Genomic DNA, 15,766 nt, shown 5'->3' with positions numbered 1-15,766 from the left:
CCGAAACCGGACGCATTCCCTCTTCCCTGCACTAGCTGTGAAGTGACCTCAGCAAATGAGCTTGGCCTGAATTTCTTATTTCAGCTTTTCTGGCGTTGGCGAGAGAGAGAGAGAGAGATCAGCCTGCAAGACAAGTGGGGCTGATATGATTGAATGCTGCTTTTCTAGTGCTTGTGCTAGTGCTACTGGACAGCTTTTAAGAGCATTAGACAGCTACTTGTCATGAGAGCTGCGTAGTCATTTCACTATCAGAGGAACCACAAGTCAGGAGAGGGCTGTTTGCTCAGATCCTGCTGGGGGCCTCTCATAGGCCAATAATCAGCTCTGAAGAACCGGATGCTGGATTAGATAGCCCAGCTAGGAACTCCTTAAAGCGCTGGATTTAGGGTGGTGTGGTCCATTCCCCAGCATAGGGTGACAAGCCAAGGGGCCACAAAATAATACTTATTATTATTATGAGAAGATCCATTTAAAAAGCAACTGTCCTAAAAGGAATTATGATGAAAATAATAAATATGGGAGGGGCCACCAAATGTTGTCCTCACTCAAGGTGCCATATTACCAAAGTCTGCCTCTGCTCCTTATGTTCTTTAAGCTGGTAAGAGGAAAGTCCTCATTCACATGTAAGGCCCCGTGGACTGCCCTGAGATGTTACGATGAAGGGAGGTATATAAATGTAATAAATAATAAGGCATACTACCGTTACGGACCAAAGAGAGGCTGTACTTTTGATTGTGCCAACCACATCAGAACCACATCCCCCCCCCCCCCGACAACCAGACATGGAGCTCAGCTGTCAATATTGGAAGAGCAATGTGTGAGCACCTCTGGGCATGAATAAGCACCATGTGATCAGGACACCGAGATGCACAAAGGGAATATGTGCATATATTAGCGAAAACAGCATATGAAATACATTGCTTGCAAAAAAAATGTGTACATGAGGCCAAAACTGCTTACAAAGTTGTGTTTATTAGGAGGAATTTGCACGGAAACGCTGGTGATTTTTCATGAGGATTTGTTGCCGTTGTTGTTGCAGATTGCTGCAGAAATGTGGAGAAACAGAGAGAACTGAAATTGACAGGACCTCCCACCCCTACCTGGAGAGAGTCTTGAGGGCCCGAAAGAAATGCCCAGAGGGCCACATTTGGCCCCCAACCATGGGATTTTTCCACCCCTGGAGCAGGTGTGCCATTGATCCGGTTAAGCAGTCTTCTTCTATCCCCCCAACCAAAGGTTTTCCCGTTGTCATTAGGTGACCTCTCCCTTTCACATTGTTTAAGGCCAGGTTCAGGCTGCAAGCCATTAGGATTGCATCGAATCATAGCATTGTAGAGTTGGCAGGGACACCCAAGGGCCATCTAGTCCAACCCTTTGCAATGCAGAAATCAAGCAATAAACATATGCCTTGGTGAACTCAAACGGACAACGGCACCTAACGGCATCCCACAGCATTTTGTTATTCTGCAAGGCGACAGAACAGTAAAAAGCTGGAGAGACAAATCAGCAGAAAACAGGTTAAGTTTCAGTTCATTCATTTAATGTTGATTGTCTTGTTTGGTTAAGGTCTTAAGTCACCGTTAAACCAGGTTGATCTTTTTTTTTACATTTCAGAAAAGCAGAAAGACAAGAAGGATCCTTTTAATTATGAGAAAGAAGCAGCAATCACGTAATAAGGGTGCTCCTGTGGAATATTCACACTCTAAACAGGGGAGGTTGGGTTCCATTTCCTCCGTTTTGGCTTTTAGCTAAACAAATAAAAGTGTTGCTCCTACTACCTAACAGGACGTGCTATTCCTTCATTTCCCAGCCCTGGTTACACATCATGTCACCACTGGGCTTCAGCCCAGAAAGCCCATTCAGCGCCTGCATTCAGCTGCACCTGAGTATGAGTCAGCAGCAAGAGTCGAGAGGGCAGAAAGCTCTTGACATTAGCAGTGCAACAAACTGCTATGAAACAACACGGCGCTTCTACACAAGGGAAGGCTGATCTAACCATATGGATGTTGATCAATTTTCCATTTGGCCCGCTGATTCATCTCGAAATAATCATGCCAGTGCTAATTGCCATCCACTCCGTTTAACATCTCGACACAGACATAAAAACAGAACTGTTTCCTATTTAACATGGGCTGACTGAGATGGGGACTCTTGCTTTTTTTACTCTATTTCCCTCCCACTCACCCACCCACCCACCCACCCACCCTGCCACCATGGCTCAAAACTGACTTGTTCATTGGCCCCAATATGAAAAAGTCGCTCGAGACAATCTGATTGTGGTGTGCTTCTCAGCAAGATCCAGGGATTCAAAAAGATGTGGGGAACCTCTGGTCCTCCAGGTGTTCCCGAACTACAACTCCCATCAGCCCTGGGAAAGCATGAGCAACGGGCAGGGATGATGGGAGCTGTAGTCAGTATCATCTAAATGTTCAAACCCTACCCAAGAAAATAAGAGGTTCAAGCAGAAATAGGCACAGTGGTGCACACCCAGACAGCATGGCCAAAGATAAGAGAAGAGATGGGAACTGTATTCCACAACACCTGGAAGGTACCATATTGCCTAGCTCTGGGGCCACAAACCAAGAAAGCAAACCTTAAGTAAAATAAAAAAAACAATAACCACAACCCAAACCCTTCACTTAAAATTAAACCTGAAGTTGGTTTGGAAAGCAAAAACTGCCAGTTGCTAAAATCCAAGTGTGGGGAACTTTTGGCCCTTGGAATGTTGCTGAACTACAACTCCCATCATCCCCAACCATTGGTCTTGCTTGCTGTGACTGATGGGAACTGTAGTTCGGCCACACCCGGAGGGCTAAAGGTTCCCCACACCTGCTATAATCAATCTCACAATCTAAAAACAACAGCATCGGAAGATGCAGTCTGTTCACTGATGACAGCTGCACATTGCATACCGGTGGCAGAAGTATCCCCTGCAAAAAATTACCCGGATGCAGCTGGGCCCCAGTGAATACACCAGATATGGGGCAGCCGTGGCCCTCCAGATGTTCCTTGAATCCAGCTCCCATCATCCCTGAGCATTGACCAGGTACAGAACACACACACACACATAAACTTGGTCATGATGACTAGCTGGAGCCTTCATTGAGTCAGATACAGAAAGATGTTTATTAGAGGTGAGAGAATTATGCCTTAGAACAGCCTCCCACTAATCTAGCGCTCTTCAGATGGTTTGAACTATGGCTCCCGATCCCAATGGGATTTGGGATTCAAAACATCTGGAGGGCACGAGATCGGGGGGCAGTGGGATGGGGAGACAGGCTTAGAAAAAAGTTGTACATCCATTTCATTCCATGTTGTTTGGACAGAAGTTGAGTTGTTGCTTTTGTTTTGGGCAAACGCTTAATCAGCCGCCAGGGATGGGATCTTGCACACAAATGGAAATTCTCTGCTGCAGCTATTGTCATTCCAAGACCTTAAAGCTATGAAAAAGAAATTGGGTGGGTGGGGAGGGAGAGAGAGAGAGAGAGAAATAAGGAGTGTGTTGGGTGGAGTTTTACACCCCAGTTTCCAAGGAAGGAAGCAATGGCAGCATATTGAAGAGGCAAAGCTTCTGCTAGCTCAAACTCAGAGGCAATGTTCCACTGTACCCAATATGAATAATAATAATCCTGCAGACAGGAAAGTAGCATGTCACTGAGAATACAAGACTTGAATGTAATCACTTTCTAACTTTAAGAACAGGTGCCTAAATTCGCTCACTTTCCTCTCCCCTCTCGCTCCCATTTTCCTTTCGTGTCAAACTTTGTGAGATCACTTCCCCTTTGTGCCCTGGCAGGAAGAGGACATAGCTATATATGGTCCTTGCTGCTAATGGTGGACCTATATTTGGGGGGCCCTGAAGCTTGAACTGTTATGGGGGGCCCATCACAAACAGCAATGAGGTCTAAATAACTACTTTTGTATCTGCTTCAGTACTTTTGTGAACACATTGTTATTCCTCTAGGGTCTTGACCTCTGCTAATAAGGGGGGCGGGGGAAGGATAATTTACCCACAGCAGAACAGCCAACTTACCACAATGTCCCACATTTACAACATCTGTGCTGCTGATTCGCAAACTTTGGGATTGTTGAAATATACACAGCAAAAAAACCAACCCATTTGAATTGTGCAACTCAAATTGGGTCTACTAGACGCCCCCAAATTTAAGCAAGGTGGACTAAAGTCATTTCTGGGGGCCCTCCAGGATTAGAGGCCCAGAAGCTTAAGTTTCATCAGTTTCATAGTAGATTCGCCCCTGCTCCCTGCCTGGGTAGACTCTCTCTCTCTGCTCTTTTCCACCACATCTGCAACGTGACAACATCTGCATCTCATAAGCATGTGCTCTGTCCCTGAGTTGTGAGGCACTCAGGAAACAACAACTCTGCTCCATCATTTGTGTGACAGCCACTCAGATATCTGAAGGTGGCAATCATATTGCCTCTTGCCTCTTCTCCTGCGTGAGCATCCCCAGCTCCTGGGAAGAGGCCATCTCTGAGATACATCTACTGTACCACCTACCACTGCTGTATCTGTACCAGATCTGCACACAGTCTTCATCTTCCGGTTTAGAGTGGATCCCGTCATCTGGTTGATTGCCATCCCAGTAGTTATAGTCATATGAGGAGCCATCTGTCCATTCAAAATTGCTTTCCTACCAAATACATCACCAGGGAGTTAGTGCTAGGGAAACAGGCAGGAAATGGCACATATTCAATCTTTGCTTTTAACCAGCATAGATGGAAGCGTTTGGCGCATTCTACGGATGGAGAAGAAATGCCATTCAATTTACATTTCAAAGTGAACCTAGCTAACTCATGCTTTCCAAAGCAATACACAAGCCAACGAGCGGTCATTTTTCAAAACTTCTCTGAATTTTGACAATGCAGTTCTCGAGCAAAGTTGTGGGTACAAAAACGCACGTACAGTGGCAAAGTGTGCATAAACGTGCATGTATTGGTGAAAAACTGCATTATATTAGGAGAAAATGCTTTGCAAAAAAGGTCAAAAATCACATACAAATGTATGTATTAGGAGAAACCCACATTTCATTGCTGGTGAATTTACATGAGGATTTTTAAAAAAACAAGCAGATGTGGAAATGTGTAGAACTGAATTTAAGGCTGGAAAACGGAGAAACTGAGAAAAATCAAAATGAGCAGATTCACCTCTTCTTGGTTTTGAGATACCATTTCAGCTGTCATTACAGCTGCTCAACAAACCTGCACAATTGGTTCTGAAAAGCAAATACCTTGCCCAAGAAGGCAACTTTGTCAGTGTGTGTGGTATATATTTGTTGACTGAATAAATGTCTGTCATTTCATTTCAAGACCAGTATCTGCATCAATTACAGGTGGGACTTCCGTCATGGGGCTTCTGTATTATCAAAAACCCAGAAATGAGATGGCAAACTGATGTGTGGGCATGAGTCATCTTCTTGTACTTTTTAATGTACTGAAATCAGTTGGTTGGATCCAGGCTAAATTGGCTGAAGATAAATTCAATTAAAGCAATGGGGCGTGGTTGTGATTTTAACTTAATTTGCATTAAAACCAAAGGGTTTAACCAACCTATTCGCCTAATATACCGTATTGGCCCAAATATAAGCCGCACCCAAATATAAGCCACATCATTAAAATTGGAGGGGGGGGGGAGGAAAAAAACAAAAAATACCCGAATATAAGCAGCTCCATTCTTCGCTGCTCCTGGCTGCAAACGGGGGGGGGGGGCACTGCATTGCCAACGGCATTTCCCTTCCTTGCTCTCTCCCTTCCCGGCCTTGGGGGAGAGGACAGGGGACTATGTGTGGGGCAGGAGCCGCTTTGCAGCGCTCCTGGATGCACACCACATATAAGCTGCACTTTAACTTTTCACAGTCAGAATTTGGGTAAAAAGTGAGGCTTATATTCAGGCCAATACGGTTCACATTTTTGCAAGCAATTCCCCTTAATTTAATAATGCATTTTATATAGGCAACTCCCAATTTTACGTTCCGAGACACAGTGTGTTTAAGTGAAATTGTGAATATTTGGAACCCCATTGAAAAAGTCTGCAAACACCCACCAATTCTCCCTCCAAACCCTCCTTGCTCAAACTCCAACTCAGTGCAAGGGCTCCTGGGATTGCACTTGCGAAGGCTTGTGGAATTGCTAAACACTTTCTGCCATTTTCTTGCTCTTTTAAGGCCCCCTTTGCCCCTTTCTGTACCACTCCGGGCTTCGTGACGATGTGTGCATACATAAATGGGGGGTTGCCTGTACATTAATCTCACTAATATATGCAGTTCTATGCCCAGCTATCTCCTACCATGCAGTTTTGGGGACGAGTTAGAGAGCTGCACTGCACACAATTCTGAGAAGGACAGATTTTGCACATACAGTGGTACCTCACAAGACGAATGCCTCGCAAGACGAAAAACGCGCAAGATGAAAGAGTTTTCCGTTTTTTGAGTTGTTCCGCAAGACGAATTTCCCTATGGGCTTGCTTCGCAAGACGGAACGTCTTGCGAGTTCTTGCGAGTTTGTTTCCTTTTTCTTAAAGCCGCTAAGCCGTTAATGGCCGCTAAGCCGTTAATAGCCGTGCTTCGCAAGACGAAAAAACCGCAAGACGAAGAGACTCGCGGAACGGATTAATTTCGTCTTGCGAGGCACCACTGTACTGCTTTGAATAGAGCCAATGAGGTAGGGTGTAGGGTAAACCTATTGCGGAAGAATTTTGTATTTCGAGGAGGCAGGTTAATTAGTTTGTACAAATCATCCTCCTTGCTTATTGGAACATCCTAAACCAAAAGGTTTAACAGTTGCTGTGCACATTAGGCATGACATCCTGTGCAGATCCTAATATAGAGTTAACTCTATTTACTTTGTGTGATTTACTGCTGGCTTACTCCTGTCAATAACCGACTTCCCTCAGGGCAGAAGCACAGGAATATATAGGCATATAGGAAGAACCCAGGGCTATTTAATTATCCAGCTGTTACTTTGTGGAACAGCATCTGCCCTCCATGCACAAGATCCCAGCATCTCCAGGTAGGTTTGGGAGAAAACCCCCATCTGAAACTCTGGAAAACTACTGCCAAGCCAGCATAGATCAGGGGTAGGCAAACTAAGGTCCGTGGGCCGGATGCAGCCCAATCGCCTTCTAAATCCGGCCCACGGATGGTCTGGGAATCAGCATGTTTTTACATAAGTCGAATGTGTGCTTTTATTTAAAATGCATCTCTGGGTTATTTGTGGGGCATAGGAATTTGTTCATTTCCCCCCAAAAAATATAGTCTGGCCCACCACATGGTCTGAGGGACGGTGGCCCACGGCTGAAAAAGGTTGCTGACCCCTGGCATAGAGTATGCTGACCTAGATGGATAAACAGGCTGACTCAATATAAAGCAGGGCTATTTCCCTTAATGCTCCGCTTCTGCTAGGCTAGATGCCACCAAAGTCTCACCCAGCAGGTCTCTTCTTCTTCTTATGTGCCTGATGAGAGGTGCAGCATCTGGTACGGTTAGGTTCTTACCTGTCTTAGATCATTAAGTCCCATCCAAACATCCGTCGGTATTCCAGGCACTCGGCTGTTTACCAGGTCGTAGACGAATACATTCTCTTCCCAGCTGCCAATAGTCATATGTAATTAGGAATGCAAAGATCTGTTAATACTTATTTCTATGCTTAAAGGTAAAGGTAAAGGGACCCCTGACCATTAGGTCCAGTTGCGAACGGCTCTAGGGATGCAGCGCTCATCTCACTTTACGGCCGAGGGAGCCAGCGTACAGCTTCCGGGTCATGTGGCCAGCATGACTAAGCCGCTTCTGGTGAACCAGAGCAGCGCACAGAAATGCCGTTTACCTTCCTGCCGGAGTGGTACCTATTTATCTACTTGCACTTTGACGTGCTTCCGAACTGCTAGGTTGGCAGGAGCAGGGACTGAGCAATGGGAGCTCACCCCATCACAGGGATTCGAACCGCCGACCTACTGATCGGCAAGCCCTAGGCTCAGTGGTTTAGACCACGGCGCCCCCCCCATCCCCATTCTATGCTTAAAAACCTCTAAAAATCCACCAACTTCCAATGCAGCCTGTCCCACTGTCAAACAGCTCATACCATCAGGAAGTACTTCCTAAGCTTAATCTAAATCCTTCCCCTTGTCATTTGAAGCTACTGGAGCAACAGGAAAACAAATTTGTTCTGCCTATACAACAGTCCTCTGGATAGCTGAGGATAGTACAGTCTGACCTTTCAATTGTTTCTTTTCCAAACGAACCATCTCCAACTCCTTCAACCTTTCCCTCACAGGACTTGGTCCCTAAACCGCTCACCATTTTTGTCTCCATCCTCCAAGTGTTCCATAGCAACAAGGCACCAGTGAAGGGTGATGCATTAGGGCAAATGGGTCAACGTTATTGCATGATTCTTACCTGTGAATGGAAGCTAATTTGGCTGATTTTAGGCCGATGGAGAACTCTGCGCAATACAAGTCAGCCTCCGCCCATGTTTTATTGATTGGAAAGTATCTATAGCAAAAGCCTTCATATTCAGTCCAAAAGAGAGGGCAAGAATAAGACAGAATTGGCTCTGGCAAAGCTAGGGAGAGAGGAAGGAAATAGGTTAGAGAGGCCCATATCTCAACACACTTCCACTTGTCAGATTCACTTGCTATCAGTCCTGGGAGCCCAGAAGATTACAAGGGTCAGGAAAGCCACCTCTGTCTCAACAACGGTTGTCAAAAGAGACGAGCAACAGCTGTCATTTCCATGCATCTTGACACACCATTGGCTGCGGGCAATGCAGAACTGGGAGGGGGAAGAGCTCAGGAGAGGCATGTGGAAAGAAGCCCACAAAAGAGGAGATTAGATAAAACCCACCACGCTGGATAAACAGCCTTGTCCTCCTATCCCCTCTAGCAAATACCACTTCAGCAGGCGACGTCACGGCTCTTAACGTGGGAAAGAAGGACCAGAACTGTGTCCCCCACCCATCCCAATGTCCCTGACTCATTGCCAGTTTGCTACCAAGCTAGGCTCCTGGTTCTTGCGCTAATTCACAAAGATCTAACCCACCTTGGTAGCTCAGTTGGTAGAGCATGAGACTCTTAAATCTCAGGGTTGTGGGTTCAAGTCCCATGTTGGGCAAAAGATTCCTGCATTGCAGGGGGTTGGACTAGATGACCCTTATGTTCCCTTCCAATTCTATGGTTTTATAAACGGGGATCCAAAGCACCTGAGGAGCTCTTGATTCCTTATGTTCTACCTTGATAATTTAGAGTTCGGTCAGCCTTTAACTAAAGACCAAGTTTTTAGTGTGGCAGGATCTGCCCTGTGGAACTCCCTGCCACTACAGATTCAGCACATATTATCCCTGCCTTCTTTCAGTCATCTCCAAAAAACTGTGCTATTCAGACAGGTCTTTCCAATGTGAATTTCTTTTTATTGCCCGCTGTTTATTGATGTTTGTTATTTATCTTTTGGTGAGTTTGTATACTGCCTGGCTGTGTCTTTTTTTAAAAAAATGAAAGCGTGGTCTATAAATATTTCAGTCAGTCAATCAATCAATCAATCAATCAATCAATCACACCACTAAAAGCAGGGAGGGTATGTTTCTGGAGTGTGACGAAGACATGAGACAGAAGGCTCATTCTCAGTGTTAAATATCAAGGGCAGGTTGGGGAAACTTTTGGTCCTCCAGATCTGGCCAAACTACAACTCCCATCAGCTCAGCAAGCACAGCCAATGGCCAGGGATGATGGGAGTTGTAGTTCAGCCAAAGGTTCTGCACATCTTACTGGAAGGATGAGTTAGGCCCCAGTCAAAGCTTTCAAGCTGGTTTCCCCCCTCCAAATTCCTCTTCAGAAAACGGCCCATCGTCTGATGGAAAATGAAGCTGTCTGAACCATTCAGCTTGTTGAAATTCTGTACCACTTGCCCCAGTAGGTAACATTAATTTGATTAGCTCCAGTGCACCAGAGGTGCCTGGAAGAATTTTAAGGTTAAATGTGCAAGAGGAGAGAAGGCGAAGCAGGTCAACCCCCTAATTAGCACCTTTCCTGTTCAGTTGCCAATGGCCACATTGGCCCAGTCTTTGGACGAGCGGCCAGTAAGCTTTCAACTCCCAGGGCTGAGTTAAATCAAGGATGTCATATTCGCCTCAGGATTTATTTGCTAGCTGTACTTTTAAAAGGAGAAAATAATATAATATGCTAGTCAGAGGCACCAGCTTGCAAGGGTGATTGGGGAGGGGGGCCAACGCCACGCGTGTGATCTTGCGATGTCCCAACGTCATGTGCGTGACGTCAGGAAGTCAGGAGGAGCCAAACATGGCGGCCACATGGCTCAATGGCCAGCAGCTCCTCCTCCCCCTCTTCTTGGTGCTGCCTCTGGCAGGAGGCTGCTTCAACTTTCCTTCCCCTCTGCGGCAGGAGGAGGAAGGGCGCTCAGCTCCGTGCTTTTGGGACATCAGGGGGCAGCCCCTACCCCCAAAATATAGGGGGCCTAAAGGGTTCAGCAGGGGACGCGGGTGGCGCTGTGGGTAAAAGCCTCAGTGCCTAGGACTTGCCGATCGAAAGGTCGCAGTTCGAATCCCCGTGGCGGGGTGCGCTCCCGTTGCTCGGTCCCAGCGCCTGCCAACCTAGCAGTTCGAAAGCACCCCCGGGTGCAAGTAGATAAATAGGGACCGCTTACTGGCGGGAAGTTAAATGGTGTTTCGGTGTGCTGCGCTGGCTCGCCAGATGCAGCTTTGTCACGCTGGCCACGTGACCCGGAAGTGTCTCTGGACAGCGCTGGCCCCCGGCCTCTTAAGTGAGATGGGCGCACAACCCTAGAGTCAGACACGACTGGCCCGTACGGGCAGGGGTACCTTTACCTTTAAAGGGTTCGGCCACTGGGAACCAGCGTCCCTGATGCAAGTTAAAAGGTCTGCAAAATTTGATAGGTTAGGGTAGTCACTTACATGTCACATGAAAAAACAGGGCAAATAGGTATTGATGGAAATAAAGAAGTAGCAATGATATCTATTATTTGTTTATTTATGTGCTGGGTATGTGGGATCTGGGAGTATGTGGATTGTGTGTGTGTGTGTGTGTGTGTGTGTGTGTGTGTGTGTGTGTCTTTCTTCCTGGTAGCTGTGGGACGCCTCCAAGAGTTTGGGTATATGCTATTTTTATGTATACGCAGGACCCTTAGAACCAAACCCCCGCATAGGATGAGATCATATGGTATTTCAGTGAAGCTCAGATGTACTCACTTTCTCTAGAATATGTTCCACCAACTTCAGTGGCTGAACTGCGCACACACCCAAAGAAAGTGAAATTAATTCCTTCCATCTTTGGTCACATGGCATCAAGAGATAGGGGAGAAATTCGATTCTGGCCTCATTTGAAGCCAGATCTATTCAATCTACAACTTCCAAAATTTCATGAGAACAGAAACACAGCTATCCTTTGAAATTTGCCCTTATCCCAGTTTTGCAATGCAGATCGCCAATTGAACAATGTTTACAAAAATGCAAAAATTGAGAAATTGATTGAAAAATGTTTATTAGGAGAAATTTGAAATAAAATCCTGATTAATTTTCAGGAGGTTTTTTTTTAATTGCAAATTTCTGCAAATGTTAGAATAGGAAAAATGAGAAACCAAGAGCCAAAATGAGCAGATCCTTCCATCCCTAAATCCATCCAAAGTAAGGTTGGTTATACTGCAGTGGAGCTCAGAAACTCCTCACCTTTTTCTACCCTACACCCCAGCAGTTGAATCCATAATAAGTTAGTTGTGTTTAATTGGGTTTAAGATCAACTATTTTAGCCTGAATCCAACCCATTAATTTGAGTAAGTTAAATAAAAAAAAAACCAAGTACACTATAATCCCTAATGCCCATAAATCATTTTATCATCTCATTTCTTGGCATTTCAATAACACAGAAGTTCCACAACAACTTAATTATGCAATCAAATAAATCCACATAATTTGTACAAATAGTGGTCTGGAAATGAAATGACAGTGAATAAGTATACCACAGACTCTCAAACAGTTTAGCTGAGCCATAATGACGGCTGAGATGCTATCTGAACATTAGGGATGAATGAATCTGTCAATTTCTATTTATTGCTGTTTGTCATGTTTCCAATCTTCATTTCAGTTCTTTACACGTCTACATCAGTTTGTTTGTTTTTCATTTAAAAAAATTCTCATGAAAATCGATCAGAATTTTTGTGTGAATTTCTCCCAATATACACATTTTTGTATGCATTTATGACCAATATTATTTTGTAAAGTGATTTCCTCTAATAGAATGCCTCTTAAGGTATATTAATTATGCATATGTATACACACACACACACACATTTTCATGCACACTTTAACCTGGTATATGTATTTTTTGACACATTACTTGTCTGGAGACCTGCATTGCAAAATTCAGAGAAGTATGAATTTCAAAAGCTAGCTGAGTTTCAATTTACATACTGTTTTGAAAAGTACACAGGTTTGCTTTTAAACTGAATGAATTTTATTCCCTACTCCTACTGAACACAGGCTGCCACCAGAACTGGATTCAACGATAAAGTTGGAGCAAATTGTCAATTTCATCGATAACTTTCCATGTTGCCTTTTCATCAAAGCCTTTTGATTCCTGATAAGCCACCCATAAATCCCAACTTTTCTGACTTAATTACAAAAAACAAAGATCATCTATCAAAGAATGGCATGAGAGAATATGGGACCATGTTTCAACAGCAAACTAACTCACTTTATTAGTTTCAGAGAGCAAAACCTAAGAGAAAATAACTTTAAGTGAAGATGGATTACCGTAATTTCAGTGATCAATATAGGAGATATGGGCTGCTACCAAACGTATATAGTGGGCTTACAGTGTTCTGATACACTTATGTTAGTTTGGGTCAATAGCTGCTGTGCTACACAGGAAATTTTGACTGGATGTATGCAAATTCATAGGAGTCACTGAACATTCTACCCTTCTGCATATCTTTTATTTTCTAAAGTTCATGCAATTTGTGATATAAATGGAATCTATCTATCTATAGCTCTATTTAGAGGATTTTCTCAAAGGGGGAGGGAGACAAAAACCAAGAAGTGATATTTAGGACCCAAGATTAAACCTCAGCCTGATTAAAACCCCAAGCAAAATTACCTTGGCTTCAGGTGTCCCAGTTTTGAGTATTTTATCGTTGGAGATGGGTACTCACCTTGACTGATTTTAATATTGGTGTGTGGGAAAGCCTGGATGGCGAGCAGCACCCCAGAGAAAGTAGCGCAGAAATTCCACCTCGATATCATAGCTGGTTGAGAGCAAGTCTCCTCTTCCGAGCTGCAAAGAAGTGGCTGCTCCGTGTTTTTCCTCCCTTTGTAGTGCTACTGAAGTCACTGGAGCAGCTGCAAAGAGGCTTTGTAGACAACTCCCTCCCTTGTAAGGGCAAACTTTCAACAAGATTTGCACAGGATGCTGGCCGAACGCCTCACGGCCTAACCTCCCACACCACTGGCCACTCTTTCTCACTCCTCCAGATGACCTGATTATTGAGCATCCATCATGATCTGCTCATGCAAAGCTTGCGTGGCGTTTGGACTATAATTATTTCACATCTGTCTCTGGGTAGTTCTATGACAATGAGCATTCACCCTGCATCAAATCACCCTCCATTTGCTTATAAGGTCCTTATGCATCTTCCCATTAGTCATCCACAAGAAGTCCGATTATTTCTGTTGCGCAAGGGCAACAGAGCACCTCAAAGGTGCGGATTCTGGTATGCGCTTGAACCCCTTCCTTAACGCACTGCTACACAACAACCCAGAGTGTCCCAGACAAAACCAAGTTAAGGCTAAAATGGAATAACTTGCCCTCGTCACCCAGCAGTAGAAATGACCTAACAACCCCTTAAGATGATTGCTAGGTGACTTAGAGGTAAATCCCAAAGGCGATTCGCAATTCCAAAAAGCAATGTGTTGGATTTTAGAACATAAAGCCACTAAGCTTTCTTTTAAAAGCTTTCCATCTTGGTGCTTTTAAAAAAATACTTGCCAGGACTGTCAAAGGCGGAGGGCAGGTCCAAGTCTCAGAGCTGCTAGGTCTATGAAGGAACACAGCACAGTGAAAGATATGTGGCAATATACCACATTTTTAAAAAGACCAGTAAGGGGTGTTCCTACTAATCACCCAATGCACTCAATTTAACGTGTCAGGTGGTAGTTGGGGATGAATCCTGTCTACACTTCTCCCATGTTGATGCACACACTGAGAGATGGCATTTCTTCAAAGGTGTTTTTTTCCCCCTGAGGAAATTTATGAGATTTCTTTTTCCTTTTCTCAGCCCCCAAGGGCATACGTGTGGAGGGGGGATTGCTCTGCACAGTGTTTTTGAATATTCTCCACTATATTGGGTGGGGGCTGCCATTCCTCTTCCCCCTTCTGAACACACACACACACACACACACACACACACACACACACACACACTGTCATGGGGCAATGCGGAGACATTGGGGAGGAAACAAAATGGCAGCCAGGTGGCTGACAAGAGCTGCTCCTACTACCCAAGAGCCAGTGCGGTGTTAGTGGTTAGTATTGGACTAGGACCTGGGAGACCAGGGTTCAAATCCTCACTCAGCCATGAAACTTGGTGGGTGACCTTGGAGGTCAGTCACTGCCTCTCAGCCTAACCTGCCTCACAGGGTTGTTGTGGAGCTAAACATACATAAGAACGTTTTTCCTACTGAAACTTCGAACTGTGGCAGTGTCTAGTGGCAACTCATGTGACTCCACTCCACTCCCCAACTGCCAGTCCGTATGTGCCCACTCAATCTGCAGAACTGGCAGTTATACAAGTGCCACATAATGTGTGTTTTCCACACTTGTGAGAAATCAATATTTTAGTGTGGCAGCATGTATTCTCTGATATTACACAGCCTCCCCTGAAAATGCCTCTGCTGTGATATTTTCGATGTCAGCTAAACCATTTTCAGGGGAGGCTGAGCCTATCCACACATATATTTTTGGTATCATTATTTTATTTGGCCATCTGTCAGGGATTCTTTAGCAGTGATTCTGGCATTGCAGGGGGTTGGGTTAGATGACATCTGAGTTGCTCCAAACTCTAAAGTTCTATGGTTTATTAAAGTTGTTGATTTTATCTATATTTAAAACTATAATCCTGTAGTGGGTTACAAATTCTTTATTCCAATATAGATACAAACACTGAACAAAACTGAAGTACTGTGTAACTTTATTATGTCTACTGTTTTTAAGGTTTGTTTTATTGCTATTTTTAAATATTTTAAAACATTTTATATAAATTACTTTTTAAAAAAATTGAGTGGTATCTAAATAGTGAATAATTAAGCACACACAAATACAAATACTAAAACTCCCTGAATGTAGAAAATTAGCACATCAGGGAGAAGCTAAGTTAGAGCACTTGTCCCTGACATGCTAGTTTTTTATATTCATGCATGAATGCATGGATTTATTATATTTATTTATACACTAAATATAGAAAACAAGCACATCAGGAAGTAGGCCAGGCCAGGACCCTTCTCCTTGACATGCTGGTCTTTTATATTTGGGAAGTGAGTGATCAGTTGATTACTCCTGCCAGTGGCGTAGCGTGGGTTGTCAGCACCCGGGGCAAGGCAAGTAATTTGCGCCCCCTAACCAGTGGATTTGCGCCCCCTAACCCGTGGATTTGCGCCCCCTAACCCTAACCCCCAGATGTTGCGCCCGGTGCGGCTGGCCCCCCCTGCACCCCCCACGCTACACCACTGACTCCTG

At 44.6% G+C, this 15,766-nt stretch overlaps 1 protein-coding gene across 1 annotated transcript; it reads right to left on the bottom strand.

Annotated features, from left to right (window-relative positions):
* Positions 1–3,102: 3,102 nt before the first annotated feature.
* Positions 3,103–14,760, bottom strand: CLEC19A (C-type lectin domain containing 19A). The gene is made up of 5 exons (XM_083474579.1): positions 13,188–14,760; positions 8,409–8,574; positions 7,511–7,604; positions 4,520–4,652; positions 3,103–3,440 (listed from the first exon to the last, which is right to left on the bottom strand). Exons 1-5 carry the CDS (start codon positions 13,276–13,278, stop codon positions 3,361–3,363), a joined length of 564 nt encoding a protein of 187 aa, XP_083330705.1. The 5' UTR covers positions 13,279–14,760; the 3' UTR covers positions 3,103–3,360.
* Between the last annotated feature and the right edge of the window lie 1,006 nt (positions 14,761–15,766).

Source organism: Podarcis liolepis, assembly GCF_965112155.1.
Source record: "Podarcis liolepis genome assembly, chromosome: 14".
Lineage (NCBI taxonomy): Eukaryota > Metazoa > Chordata > Lepidosauria > Squamata > Lacertidae > Podarcis > Podarcis liolepis.
Note: the sequence above shows the minus strand (reverse complement) of the source record. Positions and strands in the feature narration are given on the sequence as shown.